At 38.3% G+C, this 20,417-nt stretch overlaps 1 protein-coding gene across 5 annotated transcripts in view; it reads left to right on the plus strand.

Annotated features, from left to right (window-relative positions):
- The window catches only part of RALGPS2 (Ral GEF with PH domain and SH3 binding motif 2), a 175,631-nt gene that overhangs the window by 54,746 nt on the left and 100,468 nt on the right, over positions 1-20,417 (plus strand). For all 5 annotated transcript variants that reach the window (XM_047753072.1, XM_047753068.1, XM_047753070.1 and 2 more), the window contains exons 2-4: positions 4,715-4,859; positions 8,531-8,635; positions 9,974-10,024. In XM_047753072.1, the coding sequence (XP_047609028.1) occupies positions 4,803-4,859; positions 8,531-8,635; positions 9,974-10,024 (213 nt within the window). In that variant the 5' untranslated portion in view covers positions 4,715-4,802. The remainder of the gene's footprint in view (positions 1-4,714; positions 4,860-8,530; positions 8,636-9,973; positions 10,025-20,417) is intronic.

Genomic DNA, 20,417 nt, shown 5'->3' on the forward strand with positions numbered 1-20,417 from the left:
ATGAAGATATGTCTTTCATGTGTTCTGGAAACTTCTCAGCCATCATCTCTTTATAAATGTTGCCTTTCATTATCTCTTGTCCTCTGGAACTTCTCTTAGACATGTTAGATCTTATTATTCTATTTTTCATTTCTTTTAATTTCTCTCCACATTTTACATATCATTAAGCCTTGTCAATTTTTTTTTTTTTTTTTGGTGACTGCACCCCCTGAGTCAAGGATTGAATCCAAGCTACAGCTGCAGCCTATATCACGGCTATGGCTGTGTTGGATTCTTTAACCCACAGTGCACCAGGCCAGGGATCAAACCTGTACCTCTGCAGTGACCCAACCCACTAAAGTCAGATTCTTTACCCACTGCACCACAACAGGAACTCCTGTCTAGAATTTTTGCATTAATTTCATTGCTCTACTGTACTTCACAAATTCTCTCTTTAGTTATGTTAATCTCATGCTTAACTCTCTGGTGAATTAGTGCTATAACAACAGACATGGGGTTTTTTTTTTGTTGTTCGTTTGTTTGTTTTGTCTTTTGTCGTCTTAGGGCTGCACCCTGGGCATATTGAGGTTCTCAGGCTAGGGTTCGAATTGGAGCTGTTGCTGCAGGCCTATACCACAGCTCGTGGCAACGCCGGATCTTAACCCTCTGAGCAAGGCCTGGGATCAAACCTGCAACCTCTTGGTTCCTAGTCAGATTCTGTTTCTGCTGTGCCACAACGGGAACTCCCCAGACATAGTTTTAAGAAGCAACCACATGCTTTATTAAACTTTTGTCAAAATAGTTCAATATCAGTTATGTCAAAGACAAAAGTCTTTTTTTGTTGTTACTCATTAGCATTTTGATGGCTGTAATTATGCAAAGTATTGCTGAATTTGGGACTAATCTCTAATTTTCTTAGATAAAAAATAAAGAAGTCGGTGCAAGTTTAGCTGTTAGATGTGCTAAAAGAGCTATGATAAGGCCATTTAAATCTTTGGGCCCTACATGAGTGTTATATAAAATATGTCTTTAATATTTATTTAAAAGTAAAATTTAAAGGAGAGCAAGCACTATAACAACTTTAAAATATTGGGTTGCAATTATGATGTTTTAATTTTACCCTATTAGTTTTTTCCTCATGAAATGTATAAGATTATAATTTAGTTTCTGTTGTTGAACCTATTTTCACGTTTTTCTCTTATAATTGTCCATTTGAATTTTTTAATGTGGTTTTATACAAAGGCATTAAAGCTGCTTCTGGTTTTTAACTGTTATAAATACTGCGTGATTGACTAGCCTTTATCTATGTATCTTTTTATTTTTCTCCAGAGTTTTAATAAGATGAATTTCTGGTACTGAGATTTTAAGCCAGTGTGTATAAGCATATTAATTCTGTGTTATCTGACTGTTTCTGAAGAAATTGCACTAATTTATTGCATTTCACTACCATTTTCCTTATAATTGCTTAACTCTTCTAGAGTTTTTTGTGTAAAACTCTTAAATATCTTTAGCATAATATTCCAGATGATGATAGTGTAAATTATTTTAGAAAAGCGTATGTAACTGGTGTATGAAATGAGATCAATTAGTAAGAAGTTATCACTTCCATAACTTTACCCCCTTGTTCATTTTTTTAAAAAGCACTGGTTTCTTAGTGGGAATACAGCTGAGAAAATGGGGAGTTGGGAGCCTGAGTGATTGTGCCTGCAGTCTAATAATCTAGTTGTGTGACCTCAAGCAAGCAACTAAATCTGCACATTTCAGATTTCCTATTTGGGGATTATATTGCTTGGAAAGAAACAGTATCTGTGTTTGGGAATTATATTGAAGTACTATGCCTCTTTGGGGATTTAACTCTTTTAAAGGATAGGTTAACTTTCTTTAGACGTTTCAGAAGATAATAGTAGGAAATAATTTAAGAAAAAAAGCTGTTGTGATGTTGGTGTTTATTGTGAATGACTGTGCTGTTGGTACATAGCATTAGGAGCAGTAAATAGTATTAAAGCATATATCTGTCTTATCTGATCTGGACTTTTTTGTGTGTGCAAAGCACAGAAACATCTTGAGGCACATACTGTAAAAAACAAGCCCATGTATGTCTCTTAGGACTTGCAGTGTTTTCATGATATCATATGAGGCTTTGTTGTACTTAAACAGTATTGAATACTATTGATTTGTAAGTGATTTCGGATAAGATTTTTGTTACACTTTGCTGTAGGTGTATTATTTTCTTTTCTTTTTTTTTTTAACATGTGACAGATTTTAATGTGACTTTAGTTTTCATGGAATGTTTGAATGATATTTTAATGGAAGGATTGAATACTATTGATTTGTAAGTGATTTCGGATAAGATTTTTGTTACACTTTGCTGTAGGTGTATTATTTTCTTTTCTTTTTTTTTTTTAACATGTGACAGATTTTAATGTGACTTTAGTTTTCATGGAATGTTTGAATGATATTTTAATGGAAGGCAGGCAGAGGAAACTTGATTCTTTACTGTTAATAGTTTACAGATCTCTCAGTGTTTACTGCTGGTATATTACTTTGTTTTCAGTAAGTATTAGCTATAAAATTTACATGTTTGGTATATAAATTAGACTAAGGGAGCATTTCTCTTAATATGATGAATTTTTAACACTAGGGGGCACTCTTGATTCATGAATTCATATCTAAATTAATCTTGCAGAAAATGTAGAATGAAATGAAATTATTTGAAAACATTTCATGCACACTGAGTGTTAACTTCAGAGAGACTTTGGATTATCAAATCGATTTGTATAGCAGTGTAAATGTAAGTGATTCTTAATAAGATTCTTAATAAGGATAAATGAAGCTTATAAAATTAAATACTGTAGATTGGATGGAGGAAGCTAAAGTATTCCTGGGGTCTATTCATTTTCACATTGTTTTTCTAAATTTTTTTATCATTATTTCTAATGTATTTCTCATTTTTAAAATTTTAGCACAATGTTTTGCTATTAGGATTGTGTAGCAATCTATAATCTATATATCCTATCTGAAGAAATGAAAATAAATTTAAGGTGTGACTGAAGACTGCTAGTATTAGTAATAATTTTTAGACAGTTGAAAACCAGCGACATATTTTGCTATATTTGGGAAACAGATTTTAGGCATTCTCATTCATGGTTTTACAGTCAGGATTTTGGGATGTCCACGAAGATGTATTTTGCCAGAAGTGTGTTTCTAAGGTCTTGGTCTTTAATTAGAAAACTCTTGAATTTAATCTTTGTGTGGAATAAGTAGGTATTAGAAAAAGTGTGGGTCATTATAATAGCACTTTTACCGTGTGTCAGCACTGTTTTAGATGTTTTGCATATGTTAATTTCTCCTCAGCACAGCTCTGTGAAGTAGATGCTTAGAATCACTGTCTCTCTTATAGGTGAGGAAACTGAACACAGAAACGTTAATTTGCTGTCTTCAGACTTAGGCAGTTTTGTTCTAGAGTTTGTGTTTCTAAATCACTGTCCTGTGTTGCTTCTCCCAAGAGAGGAGACTTAGCATTTCAAGAGTATTATGATTGTGTTTAAAGTGTGTATGATTTTGCAATGTACCGCATGGAGAATAGAGTCAATAATATTCTAATAACTATGGTGACAATAACCAGACTACTGTAGTGGTCATTTTGTAATGTGTAAAAATATCAAACTGCTGTGTTGTACATACGAAACTGATAAAATAATGTAAGTCAGTTATACTTAAGAAGTGGATCTAGTTTTAAATCATTTATAGACCCTTTTCTTTTATGAGAGAGCCTGATCCTAACCACTTAGAACACCAGGCAAGGTTAATGAAAACTATATGAATTTAAAGTTGAAGGGGGCCTTAAAGTCTGTTTATTCCTGTCATTTTGTAGAGAGGAAGAAATTCCCTCCTAGACAGATGAAGTTACCACCACAGTGGTATACAGCCAGCTCTTTGTGGAAAAGGGTTAGAAAGAACCTCAAGTAAACATTCTGACTTGCAGTAAAGTGAAAAAAACATGGTGGTGTGGAAAGACTGTTTGACTAGAATTTTAGGTGGCTTGAGTTTTATTCTTGACCCTTCATTTACCAGCCTGTGTCTTTAGAGGCTGTGTTTGTGTCATATGAGTAAGGTATCTTCCTACATTAGTCTGATTAGTAGTTGTGAAGATCAGTGAGATAATGGATTGAAGATACTCAGTAAACTTTAGAGCCCTATGTAAGTAGATGCATCATGTATTGAAGTGTTTTTATAACATTCCAGAATAATTTATTTTTAATTATTTATGATATCTTTGTAACCTAGATCATCAGCAATGCTAAGACTTATCTGGTGTGGTTGATTTTTGGATGTCATTTAGGTCTCTAAAAATTTATTTTGTTAGGCCATATGTTACTTTGTCACCTGTTTTTTTTTTACACTTTTTATTTTCTCAAAACTAAAAAAGTGTTTGAATTTTTCTCACAATAAATAAAAAATTATACTTGTGCTTTGCTGATAAAGAACATAACAGTAACATGTATTGAACTCTGGCCATTTGGTGGTTCTGATCATTATGAAAACAGCATAATAGAATTGCTGGGTTTAGTGATTTAACTGAAATAAAAACTGGATTTAGTGATTTAACTGAAATAAAAAAGAGTGTTAGTAAAATTGAAGTGTTTTATTTCTTGGCATGGTGATAGGCATGGGTTTGTTTTCTTAAACGTCCAGTAAGACACACAGTTAACGTTTTCTGTGTATTTTTTTGCAGGAATGAGAATGTACTTGTGGCCTTGGATGTGAAGCAGTCAGTCCTGTGTTGCTGTTAGGTGGCCTCAGGGACTGATGTTGTGGGAAGCATGGACCTAATGAACGGGCAGGCAAGCAGTGTTAATATTGCTGCTGCTGCTTCTGAGGTGAGACATGTGAGTTGAGTTGTGAAGTTTCTGACCTGGCAGTCTAATTTTTTAAGCATTATGATTGGTCACAGGTTTGAATCAGAACTGGAGAGAAAAAGGTCTGCAGATCCTTTAGTTGAAAAAAGAAAACTATTTTAATTGTACCACATGTGTTCATCGTACATTTTAGGTGTTAATCCTTATCTGCGTAACATACTTGACAAATAGTGATTACTTAAACCCTTTCTTGCATTTCGTTTTAAAAGATGGATAAAATTTCTTTTTAAGGTGATTTTACATCACATGAGCCCTGAGGGCAGTGGTACAAATGGCAGAGAAAGATTGGTTTCATTTGGAATGATGCAGTCTTGGCACTGTCAGATCCCCGATTCCACGCCCATTGAAGGACCGCAGAGACTCCTGAGGCTGGAATGTTGGAAGGGCTGCTCTGGGGTTGGGCTCAGAGTGTTAAAGAGGGAGGTGGAGACTGAACGAGAGGCTCACCTCTCTGCTTAGTGAACTGCGATTTTACTTCTGCCCACCCCCTTTTTTTCCCCTCTGTCTTTGAATCTTGGGTGCTAGCCTACTTTCCTTGGTAACTTTAGCATTTAGCTTCTATATTTCTCCTTTATTTTTCTCTTACCATAGAGGATGAGAATCAGTGTTTATGACACTTTAAACCTTGACTTCACAGTTCCTCCATGACTTCATCTCCATTTTGCCCAAACCAGTTAGTTACTTGGGCCTTTGCTATCACTGAAAATATGCTCAGTCCGTAGTCTCAATTATTTTTCTCATGTAGGATTTCCATATTTTTAGCTCTAGCTCTGGCTTCCCTTAACAGATTTTATTAAGCATTTCCGATGGACCAAACATTTTACTTACAGTACGAACAAAATAAATTTACTTATTTCGGGTCTGCTATACCACCTGTAAAGGAAATATCCCTCCCTCCTTCTCTGACTTCTCTTCATAGCATCACCATTTCCCCAGCATCTGAGTTCAGATCTGTAGATTTGTCATTAACCTGCTTCCCCTTTGCCCGCCATGACCATTGTCACGCCACAGCAGGGAGAGGCCGTCTGCTTGCAGAACAGAAGTTCCAGTCCTCTGCAGTGGAATCATGGGTGTGCCGTCTCAGGTCCTGCCCACACTCACGGGGGAGGATTACACAGGGGCCACAGGGGCATGGCCCCCACGCAGTGGAGATTCCTGGCAGCCGGCCTAGTGCCTGTCCCCCACACCTTCTCTCTGGGATTACTGCCCTTTTCTCCTTGTTTCTACTAGTTCCCTCTTAGCTTGGTCATTTATTATTTCTGGTCTGGATTATTGTAGTCGCCTTTTATTTTGATCTTACACTTCTATTTTCTGTTGGTTTTGGTCCATTTGACTTTAATTTAATTTTAACATCTTAAAATACAGCCATTGGCCTTAATTGTATTCCCACACTGTCCCTGGTTCCTCATTGCCTCCCAATCACATACGTATGACCTTTGGCCCTGCATTCAAGTCTTTCCTCAAAATGGCCTAAATTTTCTTTATAATGGATTTAATTGCTACTAAGCCTCTACTTGAAATTTACATTCTCATGAAAGTATACACATTGCTGATGTTTATATAGAACTTTAGCTTTTTCTATTTCAAATGCTCTACTTTTAGGAAAGTTTTTTCCTGATCTGCTAAACAGAGGAGCTTACCTATTTTTGAAACTGTCACTTTTAAGAAGCCCGTTTTTAATATTTTTCTATAAATTTATACATAGCTTTTCTTCCTCTTTAATAAGGATTATATTATATGTGTGTTTTTTACATGTGTCTGTTGTACCTGGTACATTTACTTGGTATATTTATAACCATATTTGTTGATGATGTTGAATATGTATGTTTATAGTATATTTGTGATAATATATCTTGAAACATGTGAGCTAGTATTACAGGAAACAGTACACAATTATTTGTTAAATAAGATAGATCATTTCACCTGTATAAAAAATTCTGTTGAGGGAGTTCCTGATGTGGCTCAGAGGAAACGAATCCGACTAGGAACCATGAGGTTGTGGGTTTGATCTCTGGCCTCGCTCAATGGGTTAAGGATCCAGCATTGCCGTGAGATGTGGTGTAAGTCACAGATGCAGGTCAGATCAGGCATTGCTGTGACTGTGGTGCAGGTCGGCAGCTATAGCTCTGATTAGACCCCTGCCCTGGGAACCTCCATATGCCGTGGGCGCGGCCCTAAAAAGACAAAAAAAAAAAAGAAAAATTCTGTTACTTGTAGGGAAGTGGATGTATTATATCAGGCCTCAGCATAGTATATAAAGTATGTGAGAAGTAAAGAGGAGGAAGTGTGTCTTTTTAATCGTCCTCCTTACTGTAGCAAGAAAATAAAATTAAAAATACATAAACATAGATCCGTTAACATAGCAAAACGCATATTTCTCATAAATGTGATAGCCTTACAGAATAGATGCAGTACTTGACGGGTGATTGACTTTTTCTGTCTCTACTTTTAGACTTAACCTGGGCTTAAGTTAAGTTCACAGAGTTGTGGTGAACTTTTTTCAGACATTTAGAAGTATCAGTAGTTTTTAATCTTGTGAGTAAAGAATTACTCCTGTGCTCTTAGTATACAGTAAGTACTTGTGCTGCAGTGCTGTTTGGCTTCTTGTCATTACCAGCTTCCTTATTGGTGGTGGGGAAGCAGATAGAAGCACATCACTCATAATTTTTTAAAGCCTCTACTAATGGCTTGTAAGAAGGAAAAAAAGGTAAATAATTACTCACTTTGGTAAGCAATAAAACTGGCCGTTATGATACGGTGATTTGTTTTGCATGAGTTAAAAACTTGGAGAAAATGACCAAGTTATGTTTAAAATGAATGTATTTACTTGACAAAATGTATTTCTTATTTGGTAGTTACTGGATTAGTATATACTGCTTATTTAACTGGAGTCTATTTGTTTTGTTTTTGTTTTTGTCTTTTTGCCTTTTCTAGTTGGGTTCCTAGTCAGATCCGTTAACCACTGAGCCACAGTGGGAACTCCTAACTGGAGTCTATTTGAATGCTTAACATGAATAAATTTCTTTATTAGTCTTAGAACATAAAATAACATTGTCAACATACTGTAAGCCAGTCATAATTTTACGTATGTCAACAGCAAATTCAAACTTAAAGGAGTAACTGTAAAGCAGAAAACACTTAAATTTGTAATATAATAGAAAGAACAGGATCGATGGTACTATCACAAATGTTCACTTAAGAAATTAAGACTGGGTTATCCTGAATGTTTTCTTGCAGTTCGTGTTATGAAAATAAAATAATGCCTTGTTAATAAAAATTGGTTTTAAAAATTATAAATGGATACATCCATCTCCCCTAACTTCTTTTACCCCGTTTGAAAATCGCCGGACTTGTTAAAATCTTTTATTTCCCTGGAAGTGATGGGATGTCAAAATGAGGAATCAGGCAGATAGGAAATCAACTCACGAACCTAAAAACATAAAGTTAGATTTCAGTTTGCCCAACCCTTTTTCTAGTGCTCTTTGAACTAAGCAGTGTGTTCTGCCCAACTTTGGTACAGCATTTGTTGGCTCACTCTTCCTAGCTCCCTTGGTTTTTAAAGCAAGCCTAGTTTCCATGACAATGACTGAAAGATAGTCTTTAAATGGCTGCATTTCCTTTCACTTTAACAGAAAAGTAGCAGTTCTGAATCATTAAGTGACAGAGGTTCTGAATTGAAGAAAAGTTTTGATGCTGTGGTATTTGATGTTCTTAAAGTTACACCAGAGGAATATGCGGTAAGCCTCCCATTGCTCTTCTCCAATTTTTGCACATAATTTATATGTTGGTGCAGTTGAGTTAGGATTTGTAGGCCCAGCAGAGGAGATGTTAAAAAACAAAACAAAACTGGACGTGGGACTGAGAGAGAGTAGCACAGTGATGGAGCAAGCAGAGGGATAAAATGAAGAAAGAAGGTAAGAAATCTGTAGGTATTTTTAGAGCAGCTTCATAAGTTACACTTTCAACTTGCTAGGAAATAGTATTTACCTTTATGGAAATTGCTTTTGTCCCTACTTACACCACCTCCTCAAGCCAAATGTACTTTATTGACATAAGTAAGAAGTATTTTTACTTTTTCATAAATTACAAAATTGAAGTTGAAAGCATTATTGCAGTACCATGAAGGATACCTAGAAAAACCTTTAATTCTTAACTCATAAAAGTATTCATTACTTATGTTATCTTTCTCCTGTAACTTGTTAGCAGAATATGTTACTTTCCTGGTATTGAACCACTTTTGCGTTCCAGGAATGAACTGTGTTTGATGATAGCATATTCTTGGGTGTGTTGCTAGATTTCTGTAGCCGCAAGTGAGATTGGTCCACAGCTATGTGAAGGCCTTCAGTATGAGTTACCCACTAGTGTAGAATCATTAGTTTTTATAAATTGGGAAGGATACCTTTTTATTACAAAATCTCAGATTTTTATATTACCATTTGAGGAAATATGATGTAATAGTCACAACAGCAACACTGTAGATCCCATTTTTTAAACTTTTGATTGAATGTATGACCGTGTCCTAATTTAAAAAAATATATTTTTTTAAATTGGATTTTTTATTTATTTATTTTTAATTTTTTTGTCTTTTTGCCTTTTCTATGGCCACTCCCACGGCATATAGAGGTTCCCAGGCTAGGGGTCGAATTGGAGCTGCAGCTGCCAGCCTATGCCAGAGCCACAGCAATGCGGGATCCGAGCCGCGTCTGTGACCTACACCACAGCTCACGGCAACGCCAGAGCCTTAACCCACTGAGCGAGGCCAGGGATCGAACTGGCAACCTCATGGTTCCTAGTCAGATTCATTATCCACTGCACCATGACGGGAACTCCTAAAAAAATTTTATTTTCTAACTTTACCTCATTTATCTCACAAGAAATTGTGAATAGGCGTGAGATAATTAAGAATAGTTATATTTAATGGTATAAGGGCTAAATTTTCATAAGCCCTTATAAAACTGAGACTTTTTTTTTCTAGTAAAGATTTCAGTACTCAATAGATTTCAGTACAGAATATAATTTTAAATATATGTCACATTTATTTAAGAAGCGTAATTTTTTTTCCCTTTTTATTTCAGGGTCAGATAACACTAATGGATGTTCCAGTATTTAAAGCCATTCAACCAGATGTGAGTAGTTTTAAGAACTTTTCTTTAAAGTATACAAAATGGTGAATTATAGCACCCCAAATTAAGTTTTGGAAATGGCAAATTATATTTTTAAATGTTTGAAGCTTTTGATGCAGATTGTCTATATATTATTCAGGCCTCAGAAACTCATGTGGCACTCACAGCTACACACTGTTGAGTCAGAGAGAGGACTGTTGAATCATTTCGGTTGATTTGGATCATCACTTTACCGAAGGGAGAATAGACTTAAGTTGAATGACTTACTCAAGTTTCGAAGCTTTTGAATAGAAGAATGGGAATAAACTGCTGGGTTTCGCCACTTAGGTCCGTAATCTTTTCCCTTGTACCTTCATTTTATGACTTTATGACTTTGTGTTGACATTATGGAGAAAAGAGAGAGAATCAGGAAAGGCTTTTTTTTGTTTTTTTTTTTAAAGGAGTCTAATGTTTTCTTATGCATCTACCCACTGCAAGCCGTTTGTTACACTGCATGTGTATGTGTGTGTAATGTGCCTGTCGTTATCACACCCTGAGTATGACAGTATCAGTTTGATTGATGAGAAAACAGAATGACAGTTGTCCCTAAAACACAGCTAAGTGTTGGAACTGGCCTTCAGACTCTAAAAACCGATGCTTTCTCCACTCTTACTGGGTAAAAATATAAATAATGATTTTGTATCCTAAAACTAAGCTGTTGAGAATACTGATATTCAGTACTCTAATACGGATTTTTTTTTTCAGTTCTTTTGAGAACAAAGTATAGTATATTTGTTGTAGTATTTTCAAGTTGACTATAACATATGTGTTAGAGAAAATATCTTTTGTCTTCAGTGGTGTGGACAGTATTAGTCCTGTGTTTTTCAAGTAAATTACTCAGTGTCTGAACATCTCAAGTTTGTCACTTAAAAAAGAGAGGGTGCGCCTGAATTATCTCTGAGTTTTGTCATTTCCACAGTTCCATGTTTCTCTTACCCACCCCCCTTACCATGGGGAGCACTCAGTAGAACCATTAGATTAGCTGCAGAAGAAGAGGAACAATCTAGTTTATAAGGAAGGCACAGACAGAAAATGGCTTTTGTATTTCAATGATAAAAACTGAAATACTCATTTCCTCACATCCCTGAACAAAACAAAGCAAATGAAATTCTGTATAAAAATTACATTTTTGGCCCTGAAATGAAGCCTTGTCCTTGGACGAACTTTTTACAAAGTCAAAAGAAATAAGTAAAGTTAATTTTAAGAATTATATTTAATCTACTATATCCAGAATAGTACCCCTGCAGCTCGAAATCAGTATAAACATTGAGATAGTTTGCTTTCTTTTTTCCGTACTAAGACTCTGACATTCCGTCTGCGCTGTAGCACATCTTTGTTTGCAGTTGCCGCAGTGCCAGTGCTCAGTAGCCGTTTGTGGTGGGGGCTTGGACGTTGAAGATCTTGACAGTGACCACTTAGGGACATAGACCTCAAGTCAGTAGGAATTATTTATTTCCCTGGGACATGAACGGTGCTTGGTTAACTTTGTAGAAGTGAGCCTTAAAATTCCCTTAACCCCACTCCTGATCTAATTTGACACCAATCCCACTGGTTTTTTTTTAACCTAAGTATCTTATTTATTCATTATCTTTTCTCAACACCCCAAACCAAGGCACCGTGGTAACTCAGCTGAATTGCTGCAGTGCCCTCTTTCCAGATCTGTCCATATCTACCTCAGCCCTTCTAAATTCATCTTTATCTAACAGCCAGGATAGTCTCTTCAACATGCAGATCTGCTCATGGGATCCCTCCGCTTACAGTGCCTCAGTGGCTCCCATTGCTCTGAAGATAAAGACAGACTATCCTAACATTATTTCCAAATCTCTCAGAGTTTTGCCTCTTCCTGCCTACGCCACCCTCATCCTACACCTTTTCCACCTCTTTCTGATCCAGCTACAGTGGCCGTTTAGCCCCTCTCACCACTGAGCCTTTGCACATCCTAGTTAACTCCTGCTCATCCTTCACTTCTCAGATCAAGTCTAACTTTCTCAGGTGAGCTTTTCTTGTCTTCCTGCAGACTCCCCCAGCACTTTCTAGTTCTTCATTGGACTTGTCAGTTGCAATGTTACATGTGTATGTTGTGGTTCAGCAAGTATTTACTGAGTGTCTCTTCTGTGCCCGGCACTGATTTACAGCAGTGTACACACAGACCACAGTTCCTGCCCTCGTGGGTCTTACAGTTGAGTGAGGTGAACTAGTAGTGTGTCAGGAAAAACATCAAACATCTAGAAGAGGTAAGGAAGCGAGGGCAGTGGGGGTGTGATTGTAGTCAGGAAGGTCAGAAAGGCTTCTGCGAAGGACCCGAGGGAGATGAGAGCAAGCCATACAGGGGTGGGGGGGACGCGCGTTCCAGGCAGAGAGAAGAGCACCGATATTTAATACCATAAAATTCTTTCTTAGTTCTTTCAGGAACAAAATATATTGTACACGTACTATTTACAAGACTACAATGGCCTCGAATACTTTTCCTTACACCTTTATTTTATGACTTTATAATACAACTGTGTGTTGACATTTTAGAGATGAGAGAATCAAGAAGAAACACTTTAAAAGACTTTTTTGCACCCAAGGTATCAAACGTCCTTTATTTTTAATTTTTTAAATTCTTTATTACATTATTATAATTACGTACTGTAGATATACCGTATATATCTTTAATTTGGAAGCAAATCTCTAGGCTTTCTGGAGAACAGGTACCGATTCAGAACTGGCTATCAAAGAGGGACTGATGCACATCAATTCTGGCATCTCAGAGCTTATGGTTCCCACTAAGCACAGGTGGTTTTCTCATCCTATAAATTTAGATTCCATGGTTATCTGGAAGGAGACTAAGTTTTATGATGCCTCTACCCATTGTAAGCCATTTATTACACTTACTTCATAAGGAAAAGGATGCCTGGAGTGAGCCGTGAAGCCCAGGGCAAAGGCGGGTGAGACGCTGTGAGTGCAGGTGTATGATAAAAGGTGAGAGAGGTAGAGTGAGGCCTGGACGGCACGGGGCCTTGAAAACCACTCCTCTGAGTGAGACCGGAAGCTCTTGGTGGGTTCTGAGCGGACGAGGGACATTTTCTGACTTGGGTTTTATGTTGCTCTTTTTGACTATCGACCAGGGTATGTGGGGAAGCAAGCATGGGGTGGGGAGGAGATGGTACCAAGGACTGAATTGAGGAGACCAGGTGCCGGTGACTTGGTTTAGGGCGGGAAGGGGGAAGAGCTGGCGAGGAGTTGTCAGGCACTGTATGTATGAGAGGGGTCAAAGGTGACGGCAAGATTTTTGACCTGACCCCCAGAAGCATTTAATGGATAGTCTCTGAAGATGGAAAATTATCGGTATTGTGTTCTTGACCCCTGGGGCTGCCAGTTATTTAGAATGGACCTGTGCAGCGTAGCCCGTGGAGGAAGGCTCTTCACTCAAAATCTGTTCCTCTGGCCTGAGTTTGGCCTTGGACAGCCAAGGAGAAAGAGGCTCGGATCCCTCGTTGCTGTGACTCCAGTGTAGGCTGATGGCTATATCTCCAATTAGACCCCTAGCTTGGGAACCTCCATGTGCCACGGGTGTGGCCCTAAAAATGACCAAAAAAAAAGAAAGAAAGTGATATATTCATACAATTGGATACTACTCAGCAAAAAATAAGAAAATAAAAGATTTTTAGTACAGTTGTACCAAAACGGTCTGAATCAAAACTCATGCATATATGTCCACATGTAACTTAGTTTCAGGTGATGATTTATTCACATTTTTTGAAATAAAATATGTACGAAACTTGAGCTTTGAAGAATATAGATGCAGTGTAGTGATTTTACTTGCAAATTGGTGATTGAACCACAGAGGCCTCACTCAGTTTTCTATAATAGAGGCAGTTTCTTTATTTTTAAATTTATGGCCATACCTAAGGCATATGAAAGTTCCCAGGCTTGGATTACATTCAAGCCACAGCTGTGACCTACACCACACCTGTGGCAACGCCAGATCCTTTAACCCACTGTGCTGGCCAGGGGTTGAGCCTGCACCTCTGCGGCAACCGGAGCTGTTATAGTCGGATTCCTCACCCACTGCACCACAGTGGGAACTCCGTTAGAGGAACTCTCTTACTTACTAAGAGTTATTAAAATATATAGCTCCCGTTAGTTCAGTTGCCGAAGTAGAACCCTATAATGTGTACCGGTTTGTGGGATTCTGTATCCCCGAGTCCTTCACGTCGAGCAGAATTGATCTAAACTTTTGTCCCTAAAACTCGTTCTTGACTTGCAGGAAGAAAGGGGCAGCGGTAAGAAGTGCAGTTGTTTGCTCCAAATAAAGCTGCTTATCTACATGTCTGTGACACTGTCTACCTCAGAATTGCTCAGGGAAGAAAGAAAACTTCCAAGCCTTTTATTTCTCTGGAAACTACCAGCCTGATCTTTGAGATGTCAAAAATTATTTTTCACTATCCAGGGATGTTCCAAAGTCATCAGTAAAATACTGGCCAACTAAATCATGTCTTTCAATAAGCAGATCGGAATCAAACATAATGCTAAGTCTGGTTTGCCTCCAACCTTGTGTCACACTTGAAGTGGCCTCAGATTGAAGGAAGACAGAATATCAGGTTTTGGCACTTTGTTTCTTGTTTTTTTGTTTTTATGGTGGAGAAGAATGGGGAAACATGTTTACCAATGAAAAGAATTTAATGGTAAAGGAAAGTTCACCAGTAATTTTACAAACTACTTAATAGAAATATAACAGAAAAAAATGCTACCTCTGATTTTATTTTTTAAGGTTCCCCGTGTGAGTGATCTGCACAATCTCTCCATTTCTAATACGAGTCAGAAACCTTCGACTCATTCTTTCCTCTTCTCCCTTCATCCTCTTTCCTCTGCTCTGTTCTTCAGTATCTCTGACTGGTTTTACTTCCTAAATAACTTTTCTCTCCTTCCTCTTCCCTCTCAACTCTGAAGCCTATTGATGAAAAGAGCACACTTTTTTACAGCGCTGCAGCTCGGTGGCTCTAGACATGTGAACATTCTTTGGTGGCTGAACATGGTTGTTGGGCCTGAGCCAGGTCTCAGCTCCATCATTTGTCTATTTACACTGATGGATCGCTTGTCATCCACGTTGCCCTGATGTTCCATAGCTGGTGCTACAAAAATCCTAAGAATCCTCCCTTGCCCACTGGCCTGAACAGCATGGCCGAAATTGGAAGCTTCTGTGGATTAGTGATGCCTCTTCCGCAAAACCAGGCCTGTTCACTCTTTTCCCCTCCTCTCGATATGTAGCCATTTCTTAGTGATGGAAATAGGAAGGACAACACGAGGGTGTTTATAGTGACTACAAGGAAGGAGACGGGTTGGTAGCTGCACTGAGATTTGGTGGTGGTGTGCCAGGGGTCATGCAGTGCTCTGCTTTTTCTTCCAACATCCTGCTTTTACTCTCAGCCCTTCAGAAGGGGCTGTTGGGTTTTTAGATTTTTTTGTATGTTTTTGCCCATAACTTGCCCCACCTGTGCATGTCCGGAGTTATTTTTAGTCCCTTGTAGTTTCTTTGTATTTTGTGGCTCGAGGAGATGTGTGTCTAGGTGTAAGCATTGCTGCTACTGCCGCAAAGGGTCCCAGGTCCCAGTCTGTCTCAGAATAATTTTTAGTGGTGACTTGAGAGTGAGAGCTTCAGTTAAGTAGAGCTCTCCATCAGTGAAAAATAGGATTTTGACCCAAATTGCAAGGGTCTTGAGGTGATAAGTGTTGGGAGTGGTCATAAATCAAATTCTTAGAGATTAGGGGGGTCTCACTAGAACATAAATTCCACAAGGGCAGAAACTTGTCTGCTCTGTTTACAGATATAGCTGCAGTGCTTGGACTGATACTCGCTCAGTATTTGAGTTTGATAAGCCACCATTCCTAGGCTTTACACTGTATAGCCTGCAGGCAGAGCATCTCCCATTGTTTATCATATTTGGAGTCATTTTTGCAAAAGTCTGTTACCCAGTAGGAGAATGTAAATTTATAAAGTAACATTATTTCTATGGAAGCTGCTAAAGTTACCCATCCTCCTCCTCCCCAGTTCAGAACATTTTTCTTCCTTGGTATAAATTCTTGAGTGTTCACTAAGAGCAGAAGTTTACCATAAGAGTTTTGTAGCCTCGCTGATTTCTTTTCTTCTTCTTCTTTTTAATAAGTATCGTTGATTTACAGTGTTCTGTCCATTTTGGATAGAATATGATAGGAGAAAATATTCATTGACTTCTACTGTGAATTTTCTGGTGTTTAGTTGAAGCTCAACTCTTGTTGGCATTTTCCCACATTTCTTACATACGTAGCTGTCCCCAGTATGATTTCTCTTCGATTGTGAGGGTTTTATTTTTCTTTTCTTTTAGGAGGCTCTTACACAGGTATAGGGCTTCCCTTCAGTGTGAATTCTTTCATGTTGAGGAAGCAGTGACTGTGTTCTGAAGGTTTTCTCATGTTTATTACATTCATAGGATTTTTTCTTTCAACTATAAAATCGATGATGCTCAATCAAGCTTGTGTTTCCTCTGAAAGCATTGCCGTGTTCATTACACCAGTGGGGTTTCTCTTCAGAGTGAATATATTATGCAAAACAGGATGAATTATGACAGCTCTCTGGCAACCAGGTTTTCTCTGCAGGAGTGATTCTCTGGTGCTTTTGGTTGAGTCTTCAGTAAGGCGTGAACTAGCTTGAAATCTGTCCTGTAGTCATTGCCTCTCTTATGAGGTTCCCGAGCGTATATAAAGTAACAGGCTCTGACTGAAAGTCCTGCTGTGTACTACATTTAAACAAGAAAAGTTCCACACTTTATTGTTTGTTCTGATAGGTCAATATAGCATTTAGATTATATAATAAACACATTAAATGCAAAGTGGAGTATACTAGAGATTGAAGAAGAATTTGGGTTCAATAGGGAAAGTCAATAATAGGTAATTCTGAATCTTGTTGAAACATTTTTGAAAAACTTAAAATTGAGGTATTTCTGACGAGGCGTAGAAGGAGCTTTCTCTGCGCAAACTTTCTTGTGTAAGCAGAGATTATAATCTTGGCAGCATCCAAAGTTCCAACATCAGGAATATCCTAATTCTGCATTTGTTTTAATGACAGTTGTGATTTTCATTAGAATTAAAATGTAAATAATCCGTGAATATAGAGGGAGGTTTGAAGAAAGCGCCGACGACGTGACTTTTCTGGTGGACTAGAAAATGCTCGCTGTTCTGTTAGAAGCAGGAGCTCTTCTGTCAGTTCATGTTATTGCTGTTCCTCACCGTGAACTTTCTTAACAGATAGTAAGGTCGGGCCTCGATTAGAACTAGAGAAGGTAGAGAAGAAAACTGTTGATTAGAAGGGGAGGTGTCTCACAGCATCAGTAGGAGCAGAAGACAGCTCCTGCCTTTATCTCTGACCTCACTGTGAGGCAGCCTTAAGGTATTGGAAGCCGGGAGAATGGGGAGGAGAGAAGAACATTAGAAAAGTGAAATGAGGAGTTCCCATCGTGGCGCAGTGGTTAACGAATCCGACTAGGAACCATGAGGTTGCGGGTTCGGTCCCTGCCCTTGCTCAGTGGGTTAACGATCCGGCGTTGCTGTGAGCTGTGGTGTAGGTTGCAGACGTGGCTCGGATCCTGCATTGCTGTGGCTCTGGCGTAGGCCGGTGGCTGCAGCTCCTATTGGACCCCTAGCCTGGGAACCTCCATATGTCACGGGAGCGGCCCAAAGAAATAGCAAAAAGACAAAAAAAAAAGAAAGAAAGAAAGGTGAAATGATATTTTTTGATTTGACGTATTACATTGCAGTTTTATAGTTTCAAAGCTTCCTCTCTTGATTAAGAATATAGGAATCACTGTGACCGCTTCATCTGTGGCTGACACTTCTTTCTAAATAGCTGTATCAGCTGAATGCTCCTGGGTATACTGTGTCCCTCTAAAGCTTCTAGCTTTTGAGCCTAAGAATAGTCAGCAGGAATAATCGTCTCATTGTGAGGAGCCCCTCTCCCGCACTGTCTCTCACAGATTCCATCGGGTTTTCTTGCTTCCCTCAGTCTCTGTCTACATGCTGGTCTATATTGGCCTTTTCTCTTCTTCTGTCTATAGGTATCCCTACAACATCACCCTTAGAGCAGTCCTTTTAAGAGTGTTGGAACCTACAAGATGAGATTTAGACCAAGAATTTGACTTTACAGAACAGACCTACAGGACATAAGAGAAGCTGTGGCTCCTGTGAAATTCAGTATTTCTTTCATAGGGTAGGTGGTCATCACTTGTGGTGTTTGCCTTCCCGTGTGTTTCCAAAATAATCTCAGTTCCATGGCTCAAAATGAGTCTATGAATATTCTTTCAAATACACTTTTAGTGACCATTAAGAAATTGCCTTTGTACATGGGAGTTACTATTAAAAGATTCACTGCCTGATTCTAAAATCACAAATTGAATCCTTTTGAACAAATTTTAAGAGGTATCAAGGCTGCTCGATTGCATTTAGCTTTTGCTAAAATGGAGGTTTATTTACATAGTACTCAACCTGAATCAGTTCTGTCCATAAGTCAGACCCAAAAAAACATCTTTTGAAGTCACTAAGTTTAACTTTCTGATGTTCATGGGAAATGATTTAGTATATAGAGTAACTTCACCTGGCTGCAAGCTGTCAGTATGAGGTGACACTGGTGGGAGAATTTTTTTTTTAGATTGTGTAAAGTCACTTGGAGAAAGATTCTAGGGTCTGAGACAAAAAGAGACAGAGCCAAGGGGAAAAGCACTTTCTTTCTCACACAGATATTTAACAGTTGTTGAGAGATAGAGGTGGGGCAGGACAGAATTCCTTTAAGGCCAGCTAACCATAAATGCACATCAGAGTTTAAGTAAGTAGTGGAGTTCCTGGAGCCCCAGTGCCACGTCCACTCTGTAATCCATTAAATGATTTTTTTGTTGTTGTGGTTTTAATTTATTTTATTTTATTATTATTATTATTATTATTTTTTCGGTCTTTTTGCCTTTTCTAGGGCCGAACCTGCAGCATATGGAGGTTCCCAGGCTAGGGGTCTAATCAGAGGTGTTGCTGCTGGCCTATACCAGAGCCACAGCAACGCGAGATCCGACCTGCATCTGTGACCTACACACAGCTCACGGCAACACCAGATTCTTAACCCACCGAGCAAGGCCAGGGATTGAACCTGCAACATCATGGCTCCTAGTTGGATTTGTTAACCACTGAGCCAGAGGGGATCTCCCTGTTTTAAACTTTTTACTTTGAGGTAATTACAGATTCACAGGAAATTGCAAAAAATTGCAAAAAAAAAAATAGTACAGGGATAATTGTAGATTCATAGGAAGTGGCAAAACTAGTACAGAGAGATCCCATTTAGCCTTCACCTAGAAGTTTTCCTTGGAAGTTACCTCTCACATCAGTACAGCACAGAATTAAAACCAGGAAATGCGTATAGGAACAATGCATGTCTGCACAGTTCTGTCACATTTTATCGTATGTGTAGGTTTGTCTAACTGCCACCTCCATTAAGATACAGAACTATTCCAAAAGAAAAAAAAAAGACTCGGAACTATTCCATCACCGCAAGGATCTCGCCCTCTCTCCCTTTCGCTCCCTGCTTACAGTCACACCCATCCTACTCCTACTCCCCCCCACCCCAATCCCCACCGTCCTTAACTGGCAGCCACTAATGTGGTCTCTCTCTTTATAGCCCTGTTTTGTTGTTTTAGATGGGCTAGTACTGTAACATGGTTTCAAAGGGGAAATATTTTGTGAAGCAGTACCATCCTAAGAAGTTTTGTTAAAACCTGCTTGTTTCTTCATATTTTTTTAATTACAGATTTCTTTAGGATGGAGGGCTCAGTGGAATTTATTTTGCTCCCAAGTAATGTGACTGCAGGTCATTTACCCCTTGTCTTCCTTTAGTCTCTGCGTCAGAGTTTTCTTAAAAGGGAAAAGTATTTTTTCACCAACTTAATGGTGTTGAAATGGTTCCAAGAATTGGCTGAATATCTCAGAACCTCTTAGCATTTCTTGTTTGAGGAGTCAGAATAGCATTAATTTTTTAATGTAAAAAATTCATAATTCGCTAATACCTTTGTCTTGCTTCCTTATTTATCATAATAAATCATAATGACAAAGTAGGATCAAATGAATTGATAGGTATAAAGCACTTAGAATGCTGCCTGGTAGGTAGTGAGCTCTGTATTAGTGTTAACTATTGTTTTTATTGCTACTGTTAAGGCATCTGTTCTCAGGGAGAAAGGACTTTTTAAGCACAAAATTAGGAGATTAGATTATCCAGAAAAGGGCAAATGTATTGGCTACTTTAAATAAACAAAAGCCAGCCCCGCAAATGCACATAAAGAGGATTGGGAAGATGTTTACATAGGTT

Source organism: Phacochoerus africanus, chromosome 11, assembly GCF_016906955.1.
Source record: "Phacochoerus africanus isolate WHEZ1 chromosome 11, ROS_Pafr_v1, whole genome shotgun sequence".
In the NCBI taxonomy this organism is placed as follows: Eukaryota; Metazoa; Chordata; class Mammalia; order Artiodactyla; family Suidae; genus Phacochoerus; species Phacochoerus africanus.